The sequence below is a fragment of the Megalops cyprinoides genome, chromosome 8, assembly GCF_013368585.1.
Source record: "Megalops cyprinoides isolate fMegCyp1 chromosome 8, fMegCyp1.pri, whole genome shotgun sequence".
Classification (NCBI taxonomy): Eukaryota; Metazoa; Chordata; class Actinopteri; order Elopiformes; family Megalopidae; genus Megalops; species Megalops cyprinoides.
Genome location: NC_050590.1, coordinates 15869274 through 15896086, shown reverse-complemented (window position 1 = coordinate 15896086; position 26813 = coordinate 15869274). Strand labels below are relative to the sequence as shown.

The 26813-nt window shown below is 39.5% G+C and overlaps 1 protein-coding gene across 1 annotated transcript in view; it reads right to left on the bottom strand.

The window, feature by feature from the left end:
• Positions 1 to 12725, bottom strand: part of wwox (WW domain containing oxidoreductase) — a 305015-nt gene extending 292290 nt beyond the window's left edge. Inside the window, exons 1-4 of the mRNA XM_036534703.1 lie at positions 12510 to 12725; positions 11761 to 11825; positions 7239 to 7296; positions 516 to 685 (exon numbers count right to left, since the gene is read on the bottom strand). Coding sequence (XP_036390596.1) covers positions 516 to 685; positions 7239 to 7296; positions 11761 to 11825; positions 12510 to 12616 — 400 coding nt within the window. The 5' untranslated portion in view covers positions 12617 to 12725. The remainder of the gene's footprint in view (positions 1 to 515; positions 686 to 7238; positions 7297 to 11760; positions 11826 to 12509) is intronic.
• Positions 12726 to 26813: the final 14088 nt, after the last annotated feature.

Here is a 26813-nt window from a genome sequence, read left to right as displayed (position 1 = left end):
CCATCCAGTGGGCAAAACATAAAATAATCCCTCAACCGTTACACTTTTATGCTTTTACATGTCAACCTAGAGACACAGGCCTAACATAGACTGCATTTTTTTCAGGTAAGAAGATTTCTTCATCAGCATGTAAATTTCTACTACTAGTATATTTGATGTTTTCAAGAATTGGGAAAGCAGTTCTTTTATTCATGAGGGAAGGGGTGCTGAAGAAAATTGTCTTAGCCTAAACAGGTTTCTGAAATACTTACATTCCAGACAACATTATGATCAGTTTTCTTCTTTGGTTAGTATTAAAAGGTCTAACATATATGTTCTATTGTATGTGCTGTACACTTTTCAATGACAAAAGATTCAACATCCAAATACTCTTCAGGTCCTTTGTGCAGTACTGCACTTTTAAAAGAGAGAACTGCAACATGGCATGATGTGACTGTAGTGCATTAAAATGAAAGGAATTGCCAGGTGGGCATCAGGGTGATTCCGTTTTAAAAAAGCAGACCGCAAGGACTCACCAATTCCAGAGTTGGCCCCAGTGATGACCACCACCCTGTTTGAGAGGTCGCGACCTTGCAGAATCTCCAAAGCCGATGTGTTGCCATCGTACCGCTTGGGCTTCTGCTGGACATCCTCCACGGTGAATGCCTGCCGGGGATCGAAGTATGTGGTCCGCTTGTTAATGTGACTGTAAAAAAGAAGAAGACAGATTGTTTTCAATATGATTACTAAAACCATTTTATAATATAGAGGCATATTAGGTTTAGTTCAGGATGCTAGTACCCTCTAGTGATAAAACTTCATGTCACAGTCACTGACTTGTCCCAGCTAACTAACAGCAAACAAGACAGCTCAGGTTGCCAACCAACCATAAATGCTTACTGTAAATGATGTCAATCAATTATGGGCAGGTGTAGTGAAAACACTGTAAATCCATGCACACAACCTCCAAATCAGACTAGCAATAATTCAATGTGTCAATTTTAGAAAAAACATATGTTGCGTGTGTGGGTGTTTGTGTTCATGTGTGTGTGAGTGAGTGAGTGAGTGTGTGTGGATATTGAATAAGATATTGAATAAGCTTAAACAATCACAATTACATAAAGGCTCTATCTATGTTCTTATGGGGATACACTGGAGAAACTGTTGCAGCAATCCCAAACATTACTATTACTGGTTTGGTATGACAGAACCCCTGTGTTAATTATGAGTTTTCAAAGGCTTTAAGGGACTTAAAAATAAGTCAGTCAGATGTGTAAAAATGTTCACTGCAGGATAAACATGGCTTTTGTCACAAATGAAGAACCTAATGCCTGTGTACTGTTTGCAACCAAAACGTACTTATTTTGACAGCATACACAGGAAACTTTGATCCAAATGCACAGAAAATAGTTCCACACAATATTGCCAAATAACACAAAAATGCGGCGCAACTGTGCAAGTCTCATGGGAGTAGCCAGTCCAGAGCAGAATCAGTGCCAAGTCCAGGCACGTCACCCTGTCCCAACCAGGTGCATGATTCCAGATAGTCCATTAGTCCAGCAGAAGTAGTGGAAGCTTGTGCTTATGCCAGCTGCATCACAATGGAAGTAGTGATCTAGGAGACTCAACCTTCTCAGCAGGTGAGTGTGTCTGTGTCACTGAGGACCCAACATAGTCCCTAGGGGCATCGGATACTAGTGTGACTGTTTCCCTATACTGAGGCTGATAAGGGGCTAGATGGTCACGGAAGAGCACTACCACCCACCCCAAGTCTGAAGCCTGACTGGGTACATCACCTTTGAGTCTCTCCAACACGGCATGGAGGCCAGCCCAGTCATCAGGGAGTTTGGATCACAGACCCTTCTTCCACTGGAGGAAGTACACCCAAACTAACTCCCCAGACTGGAAATGTCACCCCTGGCAAAGAGAATTATGTGCCCTTTTCTGTCTGATTCAGCAAGGTAATGCCGTGCAAAGTCATGAGCATAAGCTAGTGGGTCACAGAGGTGGTGAAAGGAACTGAGGACCACGGGTTGGGGAAGATCCAGCTACGGTGGCTGTCCATATGCTACGTCCATGGGACGGTGCAGCTCTTAGCCAAACATCAAAGCAGCCACTGTACACCAAATGGAACCAGGAACACAGGCAGAAACCTGTTCCCATAATGGACACTGCCCAGCCACAACCCAATGCTGAACCTCTATCAAAATGGAATCCTGATCTTGGACACAGCCCATTTCCTCTGCTAAACAGCTGGTATCCTCCTCCTGTCCTGCTGTTTATGTGGTGTGCTGATCAATGCTTGTCCTCCCTCTGGTCCAGCCTGGCCCAATAGTGGCAACAGGAGAGGGCAGCTACATTTCCATGCCAATGCCCAAGGACACTGGTGCACATTAAAGTCAAAGGCCTGAAGCAATTCTAGCCACCAGGACATTTGCCTTTCAGGTTCCTGAAAGTTCATAAGTCATGTGAGTGAAGTGTAGTCAGTCCAGAGCAGGAACTATGAAGTTAGCAAAAGGTAGCACTGTAGGCATCTGTCCATTAGAACAACCCTTGTCCATCAGGTGGTACAGCGGGGCAGCAATGAAACAGCGGTAACAGGACAACAGCCCCAAAAACTGCTGGACTTATGTGTTGATTGTGGGGTGAGTCAGGCTTCCACTACTGCAACTTTGTCAGTCTGATGCTACCATGTTAAGACCAATCATATGCTTCAGGAGGTGAACCTCCTGCTGCACTTTTTTGGATATAGCTTCACTTCTGCAGCCAAGATGCAGTCCAAGACACATCATAGGTTATTCAGGGCACCCACAGCAACAGCAGCAGCATGCACTAGGAGACACCACAAACTGAAGGTACACCACAAACTGAATCCAGGGTATAGAGTCCAGAAGCCACTCCATAAGACATTCAAACATAACAGGAACATTGCACAGCCCAAACAGCATGACTGTGAACTGCTACAGTCCTTGCCCAATGGAAAATACCATCTTGGGCCAGGCCTCTGGAGTGAACTGCCAGTAGCCACTATAGAGGTCCACGGGTCTGAATCATCTCAAATCCCTAATGTAGCTCTGGGTCTCGTTGATCTGAGGAGGAGGGTATGAGTCTTTCTAGAGATGGAATTCAGATAATGGTAACCCATGCAGAACCACCATAGTTAGTCCTTTTTTTTGTTTTTACAAGGACAGCCAGGGCATATCACGGGGTACTTGATGGCACAATGAACCCTGCAGCAGCCATTTCCACTACTTTTGCCTCAGCAGCAGTCCTCTTGGCAAGGGTGAGGCATTGACTGGAATCCAGTCAAGACTTAGTATCAATGTGGTGCTGCACCAGCCCCGTGTGGCAATAGTCCTCATCAAAGGCTGAAAAACTGTCCTGGCACTCCTCCAGCAACAACTGCAACTGTTCTTTCAATTTTTCGCAGGTCCTTTGCTGCTTCGCTCCCACAGATCCTGCACAGCCTGGCAAGTTTCTAAAGAAGGCCCAGCATGAGAGTCATTTTCCGGTCCAGTAGGCAACACCTGGGCAGGGCATTGCTGGGTTGGGCTGAGTGTCAGCAGCGTAGCACTGGGACTGTCAGATAACACTCAGACTGGGCTACCAGACAAGGGGAGGACGTGAGGTGACACATGGCTGGGCTGGTGAGCAGTGCCTGAAGAGGGCTGGTGGGTGATTCCTGGGCAGGGTATTTTTGGACAGGGCTGGCTGATAGGGTGATATTGGGCTGGGCTGCTGATTAACATGGTGGGCAATGATGGGCTAGGCTATTGGGCGGCACCTGCACAGGGCATTGTTGGGCTGGGCTGGTTAATTGTAGCTTGATGAGGCGACACCAGGTGGGCTGGTGGGTGACGCCTGAATAGAGTGTTGTTGAGCCGGGCTGTCTGACAGAACCTCAAATGGGCCGCACTGGGTGGGGCTAGTGGGAACAGGACTTTCTCAGCAGGCCCTTCCTGCACAAAGAGCAGAATTCTGACATGGCCAGATTTGAGGAGCCTTGAAGGCAGATTGAGAGTTGTCCTTATAGTTTGCAGGAAGTCCACATCTAGGATGCAGGTGTCTTTGATCTCTGCTGGCCATAACTTGTGGAAGTCTACAAACCCCTGAAACCAGACACTAAGCTCCTGCCTCCCTTGAAGGGGTGCCATCTGATCAGTCACAGTTAGGATGTTAACTTTAGCAGGGAACCATCCCTTGTCGCTGCCTCCTCCTATGGGTCAAAAACCTGGCAGCAGAGAGGAGATGGTGGACCCCCACCAGCCCTACCACTACTTTCAATCCTGTTTTTGTACTATTGGAGTTGGATGGCGGGTCCCCATTCAGGCCATGCAGCCCCCATTTCCCTCTGGAGGAGAATCATCACTCCAGGGTGCAGGTGCACTGCAGTGGGCAGCAGGGTGGCCCAGTTCACCGGAGCAGTGACAGTGTGTGCAGGACTGTGCCTCTGCCATGCCCATTCAGCAAGCAGCCTCCCTCTCCTCCACACCACTGTGAACCTCTTCAGCAACTCTGCATACAGGCGCAGACTCTGTGTCTGGCAGTACACAGACAAGCACCACTTCAATGCAACATGCTTCGCTGAGTACTTGCACAAGGGATCAAGGGCTGAGCAGTCAAAACTGTCTCTGTAAGATGTCAGGTGTGAGGGCCTGGAGGAAAGCTTGCAGTGCCAGCTCCTGTTGCACTGATTCTGGGAGAGAGGGGTGACCACACTTTAACAAGGGAGAGGAGATCAGCTGCTAAAGTGCACAGGCATTCTCGCTTAAGCCGCTTCCAAGAAGCCAGTCTTTCCCGCATCCATTCTGGTTCATTTTCACCAGCAAAGTGCCAAACCAGAGCAGCTCTTACTGCAGGGAAATGGAGGAGTTGTACAGATGTCACATCATGGAGGACCTGCTGCAATGCACCCTCCAAGGCCAGTTTTCTCTTCCTCAGACTATTCATTCACCCACACTGCTGATTGATAACAAATTTCAAAACTCCCCCACATTGTGAAGCTACAAAACCCCTCTATCACTTTAACTCTGGCTCACAGGACTGCCACTGGGACCATTTGGGGATGTGCTTCTCTTACCATCTGTTGGGTGGCACCATCTGCTCACTGTGGATGCTCTGTAACCCATCTTGATGGTACTTCCCATACCATGCAACGATGCGTGAATTTGTCAAAATGGTGTCTTCCACTGCGTCACCAACCTACCACCTGTGCCCTGCATCCCATTCCCTCACCTCTTCTTCAGACCATCATTCCCAGCATTCTCCCATTCAGCTTCTCACTGATGATTTTGTCACTTTCAACTGGCTCTGAGCCAGCAGCCTTCAAGGAGCCATGAGTCACACCCCTGCTGAAGGACAGTTCACAGTGCACAGTGGACTGCCAGATAAAGCTCAACCTGACTTAGACTGAGATGCTTTACATCCCCTCCAGGTCTTTCCCGTTTCAAGACCTCTCCGTCAACCTAGACAATGCAAGCTATTTCACCAATAGCACTTCTATTGTCAGACACCTTAGGGTAATCCTTGACATCCAACTGTCCTCTTCACAGGTTGCAACAGTGAGTCAGGTGCGCAGACTCCTTTTGTACAGCATCCAAAGGATCCGCCCCTATGTATGCTACGCATCTCCTACTTCAGGCCCTAGGCTTCTTCGCCTGCCTACTACAGCTCTCTCCTTGTTTGTCTCCTTGTCTGTGCCATCAAACCCTTGCAGCTAATTCAGAATTCAGCTGCACATCTTGTCTACAATCTCCCTAAATGTAGTCGTCACACCCCTCCTCACCTCATTTCACTGGCTTGCTGCTATCGCTTGCATCAATCTTTGTGCTGGCATATAGTGAACGGAACAACCCCCTCATACCTCCAGTCAGTTATCAAATTATATATACCAGCCAGATCACCTCAATCTGCAACCATGGGGCATCTGACTGTCCCACCCTGATGGGGTCGCTCCTCTCAGACACGATGACTGTCTGTACTGGTCCCCCAGTGGTGGACTGAACTTCCCACAAGGGTCCGGAAAGCAGGATCACTGGTCATTTTCCAACACAGACTGAAGACCCACCTCTTCAGACTGCATCTCGGTTCCACCTCAATCCCTATCCCCTAATACCTGCTACTTGTATTACCTGCTATTTATTTACTTGTAGCATTGCAGTGTGTTATGGATACAGTGATCTAGTGTGATATGTGGCAGTGTATGTACTTGACTGCCTTTAGTTTTCTTAGTTGTCTAGTTTCAGGTTAGCACAAGTTAACTTGTGGTAGTGCTTGAATGGTGTTGTGCTCACACTCACTGGTCTGGGAGTGTTGTTAGCCTGGTCTGACACTGTTGCTCATTTAAAATGGATGGATATACCTCTGTTCTCCTGTGCAAGAAGTCACTCTGGATTGGTCAGCTAAATGAATGCCATATAATGTAATATCTTTTCTGCTGTTTGCCATACTACCTTCTTCTGGCAGCACTTTTACAACTTTTACTGGTAATAAATTCAGTATGCACAACAGAAAAGACTGGTAAGTGCTCTTTAGTGAATTTTTCAGCTCCCAAAACAGTTAGGCATGCACTCTGAAAAGAACAGCTTTTACCTTAACAGAACTGGGACACCTAGACAGTGAAAATGAAGAGGTGCATAACAACCAGAACTCATCAAGTGGGGTGAAACACAAAAATGTAGGTGGGTACACATGGAGAAAAAGGGGAAAAACTATCGGAAGTGGTACTGAGCCTAGGGATGTCACTAAATATATATGAGTGTGTGTGTGTGTGTGTGTGTGTGTAAATGTGTATAGTGTATAATGTATACTGCTTAAGGAAACTAATAACAAGGGAAACTCTGGTCATCATCACACTGAAACAGTCAGCTGTCTTGTAAAACTTTTGTAGTTTATGCATTATTTCTTATCCTCAGCAACTAAGATGAATGAAGAGGTGCCTTCCATCAAGCAAACTGGCAGGAGTCTTTACTGCTGAATATGTTAAAAGCATTATTTCTGTTAAATTAATTACACACTTAGCTACACAACTTTTGCTGACCTGCAACATTTACAAGACATCTATAAACATTTACATACAAAATGCTTTTAGTTAAAACATGCATAGATCAGCAAGTGATTTAAGTTTCATTGAGAATATATGGTTATAATCTAAACTGCTTCTGAATCAATTCTTGAAATATGTTAATAAGACAAGATTTAATACCTCTATAGCACTCTACCGCCTACACCCTTGAGCTGAAAAGGAAATGGTAACTCACTCCACATAGAAAACTTGGCCTTTGTCATCCGTCTCTTGTTCCCATCCATATGGTAAATCTGCAAGAGAAAATTGAGTCATTATAAGTGTCACAAAAAGGAATGATGCCACCTAAAGAATATAAGCCATTGTACTGTAGCTCTGCATTTTAACTGTTTAAAGGTCTTGTTCAAATCATTAGCCAATGAAAAGGCTGACATTTTTAAAAATCCCCTTAAATAATTTTAAAATTATGACATCAAATTGTTCTGGTACTGTAATTACTGTTCTGGTAATTTAAGTATTGACACACAATGTAGTAAAGAGTTCAGAGGTGATGGAGCAGCACACAGCTGGTTCAGAAATCTGGAACAATACTGAAAGACTCTGGACTTTAAGTGATCCTTAATGCCACTTGCCCACTGGTTAGGAAGCCAACAGATTGTCTGATTGGCAGGTACCCTGACCAATAGTGTGAAGGAGATAGTTCTGATAGGAATGTTAAAGCTTGATGAGAACATGCAGGACAGGTTAGACCCTTGACAGCCAGTAAGCCCATGTTGCTGCTGATTTAGGGTTTTTCAGACTCACCTTCCTGAATGTATATTTTAAGAATGACCTTTTTATTAGTGTGTAAACATGTGTTCACACCACAAGGACAAACTATTAACTGGCTAAATGGAAGTAACTTGTACTGGATATATGCTGATAATTAATAGGTCTTGAGACTAGAGTAAATATAACCTGCCCCTCTTTGCACATAAACAAAATGAGGCAAGAAAAGTCAGCTGTGTAAGGGTTCAATAATCAGGTCCACAACACATTTTTGTTTAAAAACACCTTTAAACGATGCAAGGGCTTGAACATATTCAGGAATGTAACACCTCTGAATTTCAGACATAGCATTCTAAAATAATGAAAAGCATTAAACTGTAATCTGCTTCAAGTATAGCACTCACATGCACCATACATGCGCATTGTTTTTTTCAGTCATCTTCTTTGCTATCGCCGATATTATACCCTTTCATTGTGGAACAGTGGAATTTAGTACAGTGTATCATCAGCCATCCTACTGCATGCTGCATACACCACCTGATTCCAGTGTAAAATCCAAGTGTTGGAATCAGGTTACATGTAAGATTTGTTGATATTAAACACATTCAAATGATAAATTACTAACAGAGTGCCACACAAATAAATAAAATCCTACAGAATTGATCTTTTAAGCACAAAAGGTTCATTTGGTAAGTATAAGTAAGATATTTTTATTCAATGTCTGCACATACTATCACGGCAATGATATCCAGCTCTACCTCTCATTTAAACCTGATGATCCCATGGTCTCAATATGGATCTCTGCTTGCCTCTCAGACATTGCAGCCTTGATGAATTTAGCACAGCTCCTTGTAATCCCAGCTAGGCCATCAATCCAGCACAACACCACAGTACATCTTGGCTCAACAACACTAACTCCATCCAGGTCTGCAAGGAACCTGGGGGTAGTGTTTGACAACCAGCTAAACTTTAGTGACCACATCTTGATGACTGCCAGATCATGTAGATATGTGCCGCACAACACCAGGTAAATCCAGGTCTACCTAAGTATGCTGCACAGCTCCTTGTCCTGGCTCTTGTCATCTCAAAACTGGACTACTGCATTGCTCTCTTGGCTGGCCTACCTGCATGCACTATTAAGCCTCTGCAGCTTATACAGAACATGGCGGTGCATCTGGTTTTCAATCAACCGAAGAGGGTCCACGTTAAACCTCTCTTTGTTTCACTCTACTGGCTCCCTGTAGTTGCCCACATCAAGTTCAAGGCCTTGATGCTGGCATTCAGAATATCCAACAAAACTGGATCCAAAATCTACAGCTTCATGGTCTCATATCTCTACCAACTAGCTTGTCTGCTAAATGAATAAATGCTAATGTAAATGTACTGATTTAGTATTATTTTTGCTTAATTGTGACATCTGACCCATTCAGAACAAGACATATAGCCTATACAGATTATTGAGACTTAACTGCCCTGTGATGTACTGCTAAATTATCTAAATCTTTGTGTCAGATGTTCAAAGTGTGTCCTACCATTCCCATGGCACAACACAGCTAAAAGACACATGGTCTTACAGTGTATGGAATGCAATACAACAAACACAGACAGATAGACACACACACATACACACACACACACACACACACACAAACACACATACACATACACACACACACACGGAAAACATCCACCATCATGTCATCTCATACAGTCTCAGTGATTTCATACCAGTGGCTATAACCACTCCGCTGTGCAAGTCTCCACTGGAGTTTGCAAATGGACAGTGACAGGGAGTGGGTGTGCTACTCTGACATTTAAGAGTGCATTTCCTTTGTTTATGGCAGTGTTTTCCAAAGACTGGGTCGCAGGAGATTTTATTTGGGTCGCCAAATAAATTTGCAGAATTTCTTCCATGGCCCACCTATCACACCTTTCGCGCTTACGATCACACTGGTCTGATTAGCCGTTTAGCGCGTATGCTAAAATCGGTGCGATTAGAAAACTAGTTTGGAAAAATTCTAGCTAATTTTAGCTTTGAGGAAATAGCAATTTAACATTAATAATATAGCAAATGCAGTGGTGAAAACTATGAGAAGCTTAATAACACTAATGAAAACATAACAAACCATGTAACATATCACACGCGCTACAAAGCATAAAATAAGTTATGTGTGAAAGGGTTAGCCAGGTAAATAGCACATAATGTGCCTAATGAGATTTGATGTGGAATAGACGTGATGTGGAATAGACGTGATGTGGTTAACAAATTGATTGATTGACTGTTTGAATTGATTGATTGACTGTTTGATAACAATAGCTGCACTTAAACACAAGCCTACTTGTTCTGATAAGAGGCATGACATTTCAAAAAACTTTCAACAAGAAGCATGTTTTTGATAGTAGCAACTGAATGTTTATATTGTTCTGATAATTGTACTTATAACATTGAATCTAGTATGAAAGGCTAGCATACATTCTGATTCTTTTACAGATTAGAGGAAAAAAATGAGATCCTGTTAACTCCGCTTAAATGCACTTATCTTGTCTCATTTATAAAGTATTTAACATGTGTATATGTTTTCAGTAACACATGCATAAAACGAAGTTGTGATTTATCAAACGTATATCTCTTCGAAATGGCTGGTTTACCTATTCAAGATAATACGAGGTGATGTGGAAATGGCAGTAAAAATGGTCAGGAATGTTCATTTATACACAAATCTGCTCTTCTCACGATTTTTAGATAAGGCCTATTGTGAATTGGGTCGCTATGGTTTGTCATTTTTAAAAAGTGGGTCCCCATAAAAAAGTTTGGGAAGCACTGGTTTATGGGACTTCAGTCTCCATTTCAAAACTTTAATCATTTATTATTTAAATACTGTTCAGGTGCATTTATTATTGAAACACCTTTGTAATTTACAAATACACACACACTTGTGGATCCAGGTAATCAACTACTGAGCAACACTGTTTTATCAGTTTTAAATATTGCAGTCCCCTGAGTTTGTGCATTGTCCTGTCAAATCTGAGCTGTTGTAGTATTATAAACATGCTTCAGGGAACAAATCCACACTGACTACATTTCAGTATGATTTCATGGTGTGATGGCATATCTGTAGATCTCAACATCAAAAGCACAAAGGAAAAATGTGTCAGGACAGGGCAAATGTAAGCCATACTAATTTTAAAATGTTTGAAAAAATGAGTAGAAGGTTTCATGTTTCAGGCGTCTTTGAAGGCTTACATTTTAAAAACACACATCACATCTACAGTACATGAAGGCTGGACAGTGACTTTTTCTTGTCAGAAAGTTCAGTATCAAATATTGGCATCAATATATAGATCACTCTTTGAGAACTACCTTATTTCTAACATGGTGTCCTAGTATGGTAATTTCTCAGATAGAAAACGAAATAAAGATATTAGATGAGGCCTTAATATAACTAGGATAAAGTAAGTGCAATTATACAGTATGACTTGTATAACCAATGAATAAAACTAAAATCTCTCCAAATTCTTGATACACATCTCATAATTTCCAAAGTTGCCGTAAGACCACAGACTGATATCAACTTACACAGAGAAAACTGCTATAAAAATAATATAATCTACTGCATCAATTCCATACAGCACAATGGTGTGAATCAGGGTGCTGGCTCAGTGTTTAGACTGAAATACATAGAGACAGTGTGCCGTTTGAATGAGCTGATGTATTGTGGGTGATGTAATATTGGTTATTTACTGAATTACCTGTTTATATTTACTTGTATTTAGAGATTACTGTGATGTGGTAGTATATTCTTTATAGTACAGATCAAAAAGCTGCATGTCCAAACATACTCATTTTATATAATGATCAAAGTTTTCTACTATGATGTCCTCTGATAGGCATGAAGCAGGCATCTTTACTTAGTTTTTTTTTTTCTTACTACTTTATTTTACTTTTTAGAAAATGTGAAACAGAAAAAAGGAGTAAAAGGTGCACAAACCTCCAGCACAACGTCGCTTCTTCCCAGTCTTGGGGTGTTCCCACTGAGTCTTCATCTCATCATGACTGGAAGCAGAATTGAATCATTCTAAATTACTTACAGTGTGCAGGTAATATTACACAAATGTTGTCTCCATGTATCACATGGCACTGATGTTGCAAATTATTGATTCAATAGCCTTCGTTGTTTGATCTTTCTATGAAGCGGAATGCATCAAATACCATTATAATCTCTCACGTACGTATATATCCATATTTATTAAATAACAGTAATCCGCAGTTGTGTGTCATTTTACATTACAGAAATGTGACTGGCAAAGATGTCACAGAAGGAATATTATGTTGGGAATTCATGGCATTAAGAAAATTTAGCCACAGGTGTAGAGACGATTTAGATGGGAGATACAGCTTTCTCTCTCTAGTTGAAAATGGTATTAATATTACTGGCCAAAAACTGTCCATAACGCCATTTACAAATCAGAAATCTCATCTTTAAACATTCTTGGTCAACAAGTTAACTTGCTAGCTGCTATTCTAACTCTAGTACCTGCTTGACGTTAGCTATTGTACACTGCTGCTTTCACAGAATCGACTATCACGTTGTCTTCCCATTTTAAGTAGCTGGTTAACTAACTGTGTACCTACAGTACCATCTCCGACAAAAATACTCGACAAAAATAAGGTGTTCGTTGTGTCTAAGCACTTGTTCCACTGACAGATACCATACTGGGAAGCCTATTCTTTTCTTACTTTGCATAGTAAACCCATCCATCCTTTGTAGTTCTCTCTTCCCAACCAGGTGGTAACTCGTCCTCACTGTCTGTATCATCCAAACCTGCGTATTTGAGAGCTGCCATTGAGCCTTACTGTGGGAATCTACAGATCCTTTGCTAAAATATGGTCAGGAAAAGTTGGTTCAGTACTTTATAGTACATGCACAGCACTGTCAACCTTAGATTCATGCGGCACCACTGTTTTCACTCTGCACTTCCGGAATCAAACAGTGACGTCTACAGTTAGTCCCCTTGAGGTGTTTTCTGGGAAATGAAGTCATGCTAGGTTTGGATGCCTGTTAACCTACATTCAAGCATTAAAGCAATGCATTACGTTTCTTGTATTATTCACTAAAATACAATGCAAAATTCCTGTGTGCGATCTCTTTTCCGTCTGTAAATTACTGCACTCTTACTGGTTTTAAATGTGAATAAAGCGCACCCTAAATATCGGTCAATAAGATGTGAACGTGACCGCAATATCAGAACAGATTTTGTTCCTTACTTCGCCAATCGTATGGTAACGACAGGTCGTCTCTTATTCTCTTAAATCTAATAATGAGACAATTGATGCCCGTCTGGCTTGTTTTAAAGTTACCTAATACACACCTATGAAGTGTTCACTACACCAAAAGCCAAATGGTAAGGGTGCGAATAATAATCTAATTATTTTGATTTAAAAAACTTAAACTCTCTCACCTGATATTATGTATTTTAATAATAAAATCTATTTTTCTCTTTTTTGTAAATTCAGTCATAATTGTTCAGCACCAGTAAAAAAAAAATACACTCGGTCACACTAGTATGCTAGTTCACAATAGTAAAACATAATGATTGGTCTGTAATGATTACATCATAATTAAAATGTAATGATTAGTTCTGTAAAAACAATCATGTCATCAAAAGCAAACCTGGATCAAACACTGGACCCCATTTCTAAGCCATCTAGAGAGAACTGATATCATCCAACCCAAAGCCAACTAACATGACATTCCTGATTTTTGCAGTCATTTATGTAACCATTTTTCTTTCCAGGAATACCCACTTACTACCTTGTGTTGAATAAAGGAGGGCAGTTTACGCAAGAAGAGCTGAACTATTTTCACTAATGTTAATAATATTTGTGTTTTTGGGTGTGGATGAGAGTGTAAGGTGCTTAACTGGTGTCGGCAGACAAGCATGTCACTACCTTCCTTGGTCAGAACAATCATCTAAAAAGTGAAATATAGCTTGCAGTTTACAATACATTATAGTTAATTCGGTTTCCTACACATAGTAGTAACAGTGAACAGAAACTACTCACAAGTCTTCTAGTGCACAGATTCTGACCTCTGATAATGACTGAGCAATGGCATAAATACTGAATAAATTACCAAGATAAATTTCTCTTCCACATAGATTCCAATGAGTACCCTCTATGAACTGAACTATTTTAACCTTTAGGACTATGGACATCACTGAGGTTAAATTGCAGTATTTGTATTTCAGTTTTACAGTAGTTCTTTTGTCTCTGCAATCCCTGTATCTTATTCTAATGCAGCATACACGTTTGGTCTCTGGGCTCTTCTGTGCAGTGTTACTTATCTATTTCAAGTCCAGATGCTGACGTAACCAGAAAAAGTCATGTGCTCTCCTGAAACCTCTGCCAGGAGGAACAAGGCCCGGGCCTACGACTGACAAGGTGGAGCCAAGGCCAGTGGGTTATTGGGGAGGCAGCTCAGAGAAACCAGAAACCAACCAAACAATTCAAATCCCTCTATGATTGCATCAAATGTAGTGATATTCAGATTTGGGTGCTCTATAAACCACAGCTCATAGGAACTGTCCCTCAGAATCACTTCTGTCTATAAGAAGCCATTTGCCTGATTGAGCTTTCAGTAAAATAACTAATCTGAAGTCCTGTGCATCTCATCATTGATGGATTACCACAGATTCTCACTACACAAGCAATATTGGTTGTTACCTTCTTGTTTCAAAGGTGCGTGCATTGAATAAGTCAATAGAGTAATAAGGCAGGAGAAGCCATGATATGTCATGAATATTGGCAGGGCATGGTGTGTTGTTAGGTAGGAGGTGTAGCTGAGTACTGGCAACCAACAAGTCCTGCCAATATTCATGTTATATCACAGCCTCAAGTGCCTTCTTTCTTTTATAAAACAGATTAGCAAAGCAATTATTTTTTTTTTACAAAGACATGTATTGTAAAATGTGTTATATTATATTGCTTTTACAGTAATCATAAGCGTATTAATCTGTCAATACACTACTGCCAATAAGCTTACAACAGTTCATTACTGTTTTTGTCTTAGGCTAATAAAATTGAAACAAGTCAATCAAAACTTGATATTGCTATTAAAATGTTATTGCATTACGAATGTTAATGTCATTCAAGATGATTCTATTTTTAAGGTCTCTCCTGACTAAAAACTCACATCACAATGTGGGATATTGCTTCCTTTGGTGGTTTATGAGACCTAAGTGAAAGATTATTACATACATTACACATTTGTCATATTGCTTTTATCAGCACACACACTAGTAATATACCCAACTTTTTGTGATGGCCATTTTCACGTTAGGCTTGATCCACCTATCAAATTTTGTGATTTTGATTTGATTGTCTATTGATACTGACCAGTAGGTTATGGGGTGCCAAATGTAACAGACCTTTTTTCGTGGTCAGAATGCCTTCTGTGCTACGAAACGCATAAATTCATTAAATTCATAAATTCAATCGTCGCATTCTGTCCACGAAAAAGGGTCTGTTACATTTGGCGCCCCATAGTAGGTTGACTAGTTATTTTCTGTGCAATTTACAATGTGTGTGCAGAAATATGACATACTAAGTTTGATGAAATGTATTTTAGTGAAAAGTAGAATGTTTTTTTCAATGTATTTGAGTAAAAGTATTGTCATTTAATGTAATCTATCATTCTATACCTCTGGCTTGGATGAAGTGTCTCATCTGTATCAGCCACTCAAGAGCCCCAGTGCATGTCGTATCTTATTTTCCTGCTCTTGGTGCCCTAGACCCCAGATTCTGGCCTAACTACCTTCCTGTCACAGTAACTTAAATAAATGTTCAATATGTCAAAAAAGATGAGCCATCCATTCTCAAAAACAGAAATCACTGCCCATCAGACAGACACGCACCATTATTACTGTGTGACACACTTCACTGTATGACCAGCTCTCCACATTAAAACTGACATTTCTCTTACTCTCCCATCACAGCAAAAAGAAGAACGACATGTAACCTGACTATGAGAAGCTGTGTGTTTTTCTTGGAGTCTTTCACAACATTATAATAATCACTTTGATGCATCTCAGCTCTTCTGAAATAGGCCGGATTTAATTATCTACAGAGAATTACTTTGGATTACCAGGTTGAATAGAGTTGTACCCCAGTTTGTGAGAGTGCCACAAAGTCAAACATGTATATCAGCTGGCAAGGATAGTCTCTATTTCCAAAGAAATTATATCCTAGAAGCAAGAGGGGTGAACCCTCTTTCATTATTTTATATGTGTTATTGTGGATCCAGTTTTCATATGCTTCCTCATTCTCACTGAGAGTGATCAAAAGCATATGTGTTGCATCTATGCCACCAATAACACCAGGGGAGATAGAGGTCTGTATAAAGTCTATTTTCTGTGTGTGTGTCCCCTTGAGGCTGGTGGAAGATCAATGAATTTCCAGACAATCTGTCATAATATGGGGTCTATTATGGTCTGAGATACTGCTCTGCAGATACTAGACTGATTTCCCTAAATCATCAACAGTCCACTATTCCAATTATTTATATTTTCAAGGATATTTACTTGCAAAATTGCATCTTGGTGGCTGCATTTCTGTTGTTCTTGGTGGCGTTGTTAGGATCTTGAAACATTGGGGCCTTAGCCCCGCCCAGAAATCTTTATATTTTCACCCGATAATTGCACCATTTTCAAGTTATTTCAGTGTAAAATGAATATAAGATGTAAGACACTGTGCTCTACCAAAAGGTTCCGGTCAGGTGCGTTGGCTGGCTTTCACAACATGAAATCAAAATAAACAAAATGAGTGCAATCTGAGTTCTCATTCAACTTAAAGCTTCTTATATCCATAGTCTTCAAAGCCTTAGTGAATTAGCTAGCTAGCTACCACCAGATGCCAACAATGACAAGCCCTGTAACCAGTGCGCTCTCTCTCGCTCTCTCTCTCTCTCTCTCTCTTGCTCTCTCTCCTGCTCACACAAATTGAATTGAATTATTGTTATTGATATAAATGGATTCATATAAAGTGAAAGATAAAGAAAAGGCAAACAAGAATAATTCAAACCTGCTTGACAGTAAATCTTGTTGAATTTATCCCACAGCTGGGTTATTGTCACTTTTCATAATTAACTTTAGCTTCACTAACAGTCCCTTAATATTCATGTGTATGAATGTATGGGTTTACTTGAGTGCTGACACTTTGGCACAACAGTGTTGACACTGGAATTCAGTTCAGAGCTTAAGCTCAATATATTTTAGCCACCCTCCTGTAATGTCATATTATTTAATGTAGGATGATATCAAACTGCTCAAAGTGACATCACCAAGCTTCTAATACTATTGTCTCTCATAAAATACATGCCTTACCTTAATCAATAATAAACTCAATCAAAATAATATCACAAAGTCATTACAGTCCTGTTGTATTCCCCTCTTTTCCTGGGTTTTCATTTGGGGTTTCCAACATAATCAGTTTGGCCATCAGTTCTGTGTTATTCCATGTCAAGAAAGTTCCAACGTACATCAAAATCCCTTTAACTCCCAACACGGCACAATCAAACTCAGTCAGAGTTTCTTGTCAAATGTAATGATACATCCAGACTCCTTAGTCTCTTAGGTGCTAGTGGCTGAATACATAGGCAGTTGCACACACCATAATTTAATAGTGCCATTTTTTTCTTCAAAAGTTCTATCATAAGCTGCTCAAACCCCAAAATGCATGCTAACCACACCCAACTATCCTAATGAGATGTCCATATGAGACTGGTCACCCATGTCACAGGCTCACAGTTCTTCCAGATACAGACGCTGCTACTCTAACTCCATGCCACAATTCTGTCTCAAAATGGAGTCAGACTCTAGCAAACTAATCACTTTCAACCCCATGCTTCAGATGATGGGGACATTTTCTGTTCAGCCACACACTTTCTTACTGTAACAGAGAAATCTCCAGGCTCTTTATCTGCCCACTACACCCACTATAGAGAAGAGATGACATGGATGTGTTGTTTTCTTAAACTACAAATACACTGGACTGGACTAAATTATGACCAATTAATGGCTTGCATGATTTATGCATTGGTATACAATTTTTTTAAGTTCTATTACAGAATATAGTAAAAGAGAAACACATATCCAGACAGACAAGGCTGTGTCCTAACCCTGTCCATAGGGGCACACTGTGTGCACTTGCTCTCCCTGAGCCTTTAATTCCCACTTGACATTACACAGCCTTAATACCTACATGTTTACACAGTACCTAATACTGTGTTCCTAAAAAGTGACAGCACACAGGAAATATATTAAATGAGCCATGTGTTTTTTGAAAGTAAAATATGCAACATATTTCAGCCATGATATATTCAGTGACACATACTGTACATAAAAATGTATTTTACAACTGATGTATCCTTAATTATTTGCTACATAAATCACTAAATTTCAAATGTACTATTTTGTCCTTAAAGCTGAGTGGTTCAAAGAGCTATATGTATTTCTCATTGTTTTATTGGTGCAAATTCAGCAATCTTTAGGCAGTCATAAAATATAAATGTTAAAAATGGACAGTTGTAGTATTGCAAGTTATCTGACATTTTGCCTCAGAATACCTTTTTAAAGCTTTAAAGTACATTTTGCTATCACAAATGGATTAAAAAGACTGAATAGTCGTTTGTTTAAAGCCAAGACCCATTAAAAGTAATCTTTTAAAAGCACTAATGCATTTTTCCTGGATGCTTTGTATCTACAGTTTTTACTTTTAACAAAATAAAATTAGAAATAAATCCAAGCTGGAAGGATTATTCTGTATAAGTAAATTTTAATGAAACAAATGCATACTGTTTATACAGCATGTGAAGACTTAAATAGCATTTTGAAGACCAGACAAAACACTTGAATTATACACCAACTATGAATTATTGTCCCATTCTTTCAAATGCATCAAGGAAAATGTATCACAAGATGCTTTGGTAAGAATTTTTTTTTTTTTTGCCAGGGAACAAATGTTTGAAGAGCCTGTAGCGTTCTGAAATTAAGTGCTTCAAACAGAGAATGTACACCATTTGGTTAGATAGGAGAAAATACAATGTTAACAGTTTAAAGAAATAAAAGGAATAAAAATCATCTGTTCTCACTAAATCACCAAATATCAATGGTGTATTGCATAGTAGACAACAGGTCTGTATAGCATTCAAGTCCAAATCACTGGAATTCTCATTTAATTTAACTGCAGGAGGTCTGTTGTTTCTTTCCATGAAACCATAACTGAAGCTCTGAATTCTCAATTCCAATTCTCTTGAAGTTACATGCTGAAGTTGTAAATGCTGCAGCAGCAATTTTAACTGCAATTTATTGTGCAAGGCCCTTCAAAATAGTGTGTATCACATCAATGGAAAAATTGTCACTAGTGTTAAACAACAGCAATGAGTTTAAAAGGCAAGCTTTTTAACACCATAAACACAGGACAAAGATGGATTTGTCTCTGTTTTTGGCAGTGTTCATTATGCATATGCTTACTTTGCAGCATTAGTTTTAGGGATGGTAAGATTCACCGATTCGCATCGGTGCACCTGCATAAAAGTTCACGATGCGATTAAAAAAGTGTGCACCAGATACAATTTGGGATGAACTCGGGATGCATCCTTTCTAACATCTTTGCATCTGTAAAATCCAATGTATTTATATATAATTATTAGTAGAGGCCCTATGCCTCTATTATTTAGAAATCTGACCAATAATTTTATATTTAGATTGATTCCTCCTCTCTAAACTGTTTCTCAAGCGTGCTCTCTCATCTCCCCTGCTGTCAGTGGCCAATTCTCGTCAAGTCTCTTGGCCAAGTCTCGCACGGGTCACGGGTTATTATGGAGGAGGAAGAGTTACACGTTCCACCGAATTGCTACAAATCAAATGTTTGGCGACACTTTGGATTTTTCAAGAGAGACCGACAATTTGACTAGACGCATGCAATTTGCAAAATATGATCGCTATAAAGAAAAGAAACAGCATAAATTAGATGCTTACTGAGTTGCAGTACTAGAGAAACAAATATGTGAGGTAAAAATGGCACTTTTTTAGTTAAATTATGATTTGCTGTCTGCTTAATAACAACCAAAGAAAGAAATTTAAACTATTTGTACCATATTGAATTGCATAGCATCATATTCTTTTGCATCGCTTCGTATCGCGTTAAATTGCATTGTGTTGAATCAACTCGTGTCAAATTGCACTGCATCGCAATAGGGGTGAATCATATCGTATCGCATTAGTAGTTGCTTCATATGTGTCTTTAATGTATCGGATCGTTGACAATGAATCGAGATGTGTATCACATCGGCCTCAGTGATGGAGAAGCACATCCCTAACTAGTTTAGGACTATCTTCATAAAAAGAGGATGCCCTTTCAGCCAGGCAGAAACAACAGCAATACCAATAATAATAACAATCATGTCTGTAATGCTCAAGGATCTTTCTTCAATGCAACATTCTAGCCCTCAGTTCTACTACCCTGGGTTTCTCCTTCTTTGCTGCAATGTTAGTGTAATAGAATGCTGTTTGAACAAAAGTGTGCATGTTCACCAGGCCTTCACAGTATGAGGCAGCAAAGACAACTGCACTTTAAGCAGCTCAGTAAATGCACCTAGAGAACCAGTTGCCCCATAGGGTATTGCGTGATTGTCCATAATGTTGAAGTTGGAGTAAATGGAACTTTTCTTGGCCCTCAAGGGAAGCAGACGGAGCAGGTGGTGTTGAGTGATGTTCAAGATGTTCTTGAATGCTGGTCCCTGCCTAGAACATTAACAATTAATTAGCCTCAAACAAGGCTATGTGCATTTCACCACTAAAAAGTGTAGGTCATGACCATAAGAAATATAAAACTAGATTTCATGATTTCATATTGATCCTGACCTTGTAAATGTGAAGAGTTAGCTGTTGAGAACAAACAGAAGAACCTGTTAACGGCCATGCAGAATTTAGATGGCATGCAAAATATTTTTATTTCAACTACAGTGAATGTTATTTTCTTCACCCATTAACTTAATAGCATTAAACCTGCCTGTACCTGCTATATTCACACCTGAAATTTAGTGCCATTAAGGTTAGGAGTCATTTTAGTTTAAATTCCATTCACTTCAGAGAAGAAAATGAAAATCCAAGTTTAAAATAATCTGACCAGTCTCCTGACTAAACTGGACTTGATACAAAATTGACCCCAAAGCTAGTGGCATACAATTCGACTGTATGGGGTTTGGATTGTTTGTTGTCTTACCATTCTGAACATTACAAGGTGTTCTGCACCTTGAAATGTCGACATCTTTCCAGGCTTCTTCTGACCTTGAGAAGATGGAGGCAGTAGTTGGTGTAGAACTATGAATGGTGTATCATTGTCATTGTGATTTTGTATTCTAAGAAATACTGCAAAGACAGCATATATACAGAAAATGTCATAATATAAATGGCATGCAAGAAGCACATAGAATCAGGAAGGATATTGTATCTCAATATCTTAAAATTCACTACTGCGTGCATAGTCTCAAACCACAAGTTGGCCAACTTGTTTGTTTGTCAAAAAATTTCCAAGAAAAAGAAGCTGATCTCTCCAACCCTGTATCCACATCAGATGTGGACTCAGCAGCTTGGATCAGCTTGTAAGTCACTTCAAGTTGTAAGACCTTTGGTGTGGAAGATGACTTTCTCCTTAAATACAGCAGGCCACTTCTCCAAGAACTTGATGGATTTGCCTTTACCAAAAGTAATGTTAAGTCTTGTTCAATCTTCAAGGAACAAGAAGAATATTAAAGGGAACATAATTATAATTAAAAACACTTTAAAATCATCAGCTTAGAGAATGTGAAATATTTTTCTATCATGTCAAAACTGTTAAATTATAGTTCTTCATAAGTCAACCAAGAACTTTCAGGATAGTGTCTACAGGAGTACTCCATTTATTTGGAGTACCACATACTGTTGGTAGTGATACTGCTACTTACATGTCCTTTATTTTTGTAGGAGTCTTTTGAATAAGGAAACTGTGAAATAATCCTGTATGCATACACCACCCTGACATGGCCTGATCTGGTCCTGTTCAGGAAACATGAAGCAAAAAAAAAAAACCAAAAAACAAAAATTCTTATGCATTTGAAGTCAAAATTTAGAAAATTAAAATTACCCATAAGTCTACGCCATCTCAGCTGTCAGGATGTTATTAATTTACCTTTCATCTGTCAGGTTTTTGGTTCATGCATATTCATTCATTACTCTGTCTCTTTCAGGCTTTTCCTGAAGTATTTTTGATCATCTATGTGAAGCATAGTGGAATCATATTAGATTCATTAAATTACTCAAATGCTTGACAACACCTTCCTTCAGTCCTCTTAATGAATATTGCAGCACCCATATATCCACAAAAGTAATAATGGACCACGACATTACACATACATTGTCTATTGCAGCAAGCCGAGAAAATCTGCTTTGTTTATTTACAACAAAACGTGTTTTGTTGTAGCCTCCTACAGCATCAAAATAACACATAATACTGATACAATCAACCTCACTAGAATAACTGGAACTTATCTACAACTGATGTCATATCTGTTATAAAATACAGGGCTCCCTGGAACACAGCAATAGTTATTGCAAAGTGGACTATCCTGCTGAAAAAAAAAATTGAAATTGACTTTTAACAGTATTACAGGAATAGTACTATTTACATTTATAGCCTCTTAAGTAGTTTTTTCATCTTTTTGAAGGTCTCCCTTCTTCACTGATGATTACAGTGTCATCAGAGTCAGCAGGTGACAGATGAAGACTTGAAGATGCAGACATATTTGAGGACAGGTTGACAGATGTCAGGCTCATTCAGGCACTGTGCAAAAGAATATATATGTGTTAGATACTGCAACGTTGTACAAATCTGTGCTGCACACAGTCGTAATGCTGAAATGCTGCAAATGTCAGTCAAATACAAATACAGTAATATGACAATAAGATCAGAACTGCATTGGGATGTGATGTGTCATGTCACACTTGAGGAGCAGTATGCCGACCATATCTGCAACAGATTCAATTTGATTCAGCAGCTGGTTAGCCCTCCCAGTCATGTCATCAGCTGACAATGAGTAGGAGCCCACAGCAGAAGCACAAATGGTTTTGTTTTGCTGGGGATACAGGGGTGGGTAGGTCAGCTAGGGGTTTGTCCGTGCTGTCCTCACTAACTACCTCTGCTAGTGAACTTGTATAAAGCTGTGGATGAAGTATCCTCCTCTAACTCTTGTCTTTGATCTTGGCACAGGGCAGGACTGTGGTGGGTGATGTGTGTTCAAATACAGTAAATACTGAAGTATTGTTTGAATTTATGGATTCTCTAATATTAAAATATTTTTCAAAACTATTTTGTAAGAATTCCAACTTGCAAGACAAAAAGGTGGTTCTGGCAAAACAATGTTTTTGTCAAGGGTAGACAGGGAAAGGACCCAGGTGCAGACAAACCAGGCAGTAAAAGAGATTCTTTGCTTACAGGCCAAAACGCACAGGCAAAGTCATAATGAAGAAAACCAGTCCAAAATTCAGTGACCAAAAATCCACAAGAATAACACAGTATCAAAAATGGCAGGCAAAAAGGGAGAATCAGGAACAGGCAGAGTCAAAAACCAAGACAGAGCAGCACTAACAAACAGTGAGAATGACACAGGAACAAAGCTGAGACGATCAGGCAAAGAACAAAGGAAACAGCAGGGTATATATACACGGGCTGGTGATGAGAGAACAGGGAACAGGTGCACAGGATGGGCTTCAGGTGGTGGGCGTGGCAGCAGGGCAGATAGGCAGGACAGGAGGTGGGGTGATGGCTGAAAACAAAACAAAAGCACATGCACAGAAAAACAAACAAAAGACACACCCACACTGACAGACAGGGAGAAACCAGCCACTCAGGCTGGAGTACTGACAGTTTTATTGCAAAGCAAAAGTAGTATAGCTCACAGTGTAGGCATACACTGGGTATCACAAGGCAGATCGAATACCAAGAGCATAGAAATCATGACCTTTCTTTAAACCCCATAAGACCATCCCCATCAAAGAACATTTGTGTGAAGGTGTGTGTGTGAATTTGCATTCAAAGGGGGTCATTTCCTGGAGTTGGTATGAGCTTGAGACAGGACTGACAGGATGTCCTAGGTGTGAAGGAAACTGATCAGTTTCCCCTCCAACTCAGTTACCAGAATCCTTGAAACTTTGTAGGCAGTTGCTTGAAATGTCTGCTAAATGTTGGTATAAATTCACCTGGTGCGAGGTTAGATATGAATTGTACCAGAATGTAGGAAGAAAAAATATTTAGATTCTATTCTGAAAGCATTTTGATATCTTCAATTTATGTGGAAAGCAAAAAAAAAGCTTCCTGGTTTATTTCTTATGGGCAAACGTTTATATACAAAAGGCATTGAAAACCTTTACCTATTTACAAAGTCTGAGAAGACCATTCAAAGAAATAGAATGCAGTACAGGTTGAATTAGATCACATGTTTTACTTGTTTATCACAATCTCAAGGATCTACAGAATAAAGAACACATGGAAGTGAAAAACTCTTTTTTCCAATACTGTCAAAATCTTTAATAGTCTTTAATTCCCATTTGTGTGGTCTCCATGTTTTATGACTGTGTATTGCTCATAACCTTGACTTTCTTTTCATGTTTTGCTTACAGTTGGTGCCTCCACCACTGATATTCTCTTTGCAGATTACATGAGATGTAATCTTGTATTTTTGTGCAGTTAATACCTTATTATTCTTAAAATGTACATCAGTTCCATTCTTCTGTGCTGACTAGAGATGATGCTTTAGTGTATACCTCTCCTCAATATATCATCAAATACTAAAGCATTTATCATTTCATTAACAAACCCTTAGTCAAGTAGGGTCAACAAGCAGTCGATGTGTTTGAGTTTGTGACTAACTCAAATGAAGATACAGTCTCCAATTAGAGAATCCCAATAGTTTTACATGTGTTCCTGAGAACCTTGCTATCTTAGCTGTAAGTCAGCTATGTACACATCATTGACAAAATGCTATTGTTTGTTGTTATAACCCTACAATTTACAAACAAAATCACGTCTTGAAAAAACGGTGTCATCAAAAAAGATGTAATCTGAAAGCACTGTGATTGCAACTAGTGTTTATCTATAATCTGTGAGGGATTATGGAAATGTAGAAAATGTATGAATGTTCATATTTCTACAAATGTATAAATATGAATGTTTGTTAATGTGAAGAAACTGTTGTGCACAGACTAGAGGCTGCTGCCATGTGTGATATTGGTTGTAAAAAACAGTACAGGCAATTCACGTTGTGACGGCGCAGTTCATGACTTCATACATTTCTGAAGTATATAAAAATCCCACCATCAATTGTTTTTACCACACATAACTCAGACTTTTGATGAGAGAGAGATTGGGTAGTGAGTGCGAGAACATGAGCTCAGGTAAAGTAGACAGTATAGAATTTTTTTTTCCTGTTAGAGGTTTTTGTTTCAGTCTGTTGTGTTCTTTAGCTTGTTGTGTTTCTGCACTGGACTTGTGGGGAAGAGCAGAAGAAGATTTATGTACTTGGCATACAGCGCATCACAATGATGAATATTTATACTGTACATCATGTGTAGGCATATTCAAATGTGTACAAATTTATAGCTATAGATAATATCTAACCACAGAACATTTGACTTCATCCCATATTTATCTAGCTTTTTCATATGCAATGATATTACTTGTTGTTATTATCTTGTCTCATTTGAGAATCCAGCCAGGACATGGAATATCCTCCTCTTTCTTTATTGCCACTGATTCAAATAAATTAGTAAATTTATATATCTGAAAATGCTATTTACATGCCGAGATTGGAATTATGTTCATACTTATAAGAAAGTATAAATGCTTAATAGGGACAAAATAGAAGGCTATGACATAATTTCACAATGGTTATGTTTGTCTTATTCTCTTGTTTACAATTTATTACACTGTATGTACTAACTGAATATTTCCATTTTGAGATTATTGCTGTATAGTAAAATAAAAGCATAATATTATAATATAAAGCATTTGTAGTCAACATTTTAAAAATGCTTTTAAAAATGAAAGACATTAATGTAGGCAGGTGTTAAAACAATAGAATCAGAAAATATTAAAATTCTACAAATAAAATATAATAGAATAAATTATTAAATGACCCTACTGGTCATTGAAAAGGACATTTTCCCAGTGACATTTTAAGGAAGTGAAGTGATGAATCACTTTTTGTAAATTAATCAGCTGCTTTGCTGTTTTGCTGAGTCTCATGACATGAATTACTGCTTCATATGGAGAGAATAGTGGACGAACAAAAAAGAACCTGTGTAGATTTCACCAACCAATTCAACACTTTTCACATCCATGAAGACAAGCAATGCCAGCACTGCAGCAACTCAGATTTCTTCAGCCAAGTAATGACAAGGTAGTCAGGGGCCAAAGGGAGCTGTACAAGAAGAAAATATCTGGTGCTATGGGCTCACAGAAACAGAGGAAGGTCAGCATCAAGCAACACATTGACAGGGTGGCTTAAACCGTGACCGACAGGGGAATACTGCACTTATCTCCCTTCAGGAAACCACACGGTGGATTACAAAGTGGGGATGTGGACCTCTTGCATTACAGGAATGACACCTCAGCACGCAAAGTGTAAGGGCGGCAGTGTAGCATAGTGGTTATGGAGCAGGACTCGTGACCAAAAGGTTGCCGGTTCAATTATCCACTGGGGCACTGCTGTTGTACCCTTGGGCAAGTTACTTAACCCCAAATTACCTCAGTAAATATCCAGCTGTATAAATAGATAACATTGTAACTGATGTAAATTGCTTTGGGTAAGAGTGTCTTCTAAAATGCCAATAATGTAATGTAAAAAAATTCCAATAACGAAGTCCACAGCCACACAGAGGAAGAAATTCTGGAGGGCATTAAGACGCCCATCATTAATGAATTGGGTAAGGCCTTTGTGTCAAGCTCAGT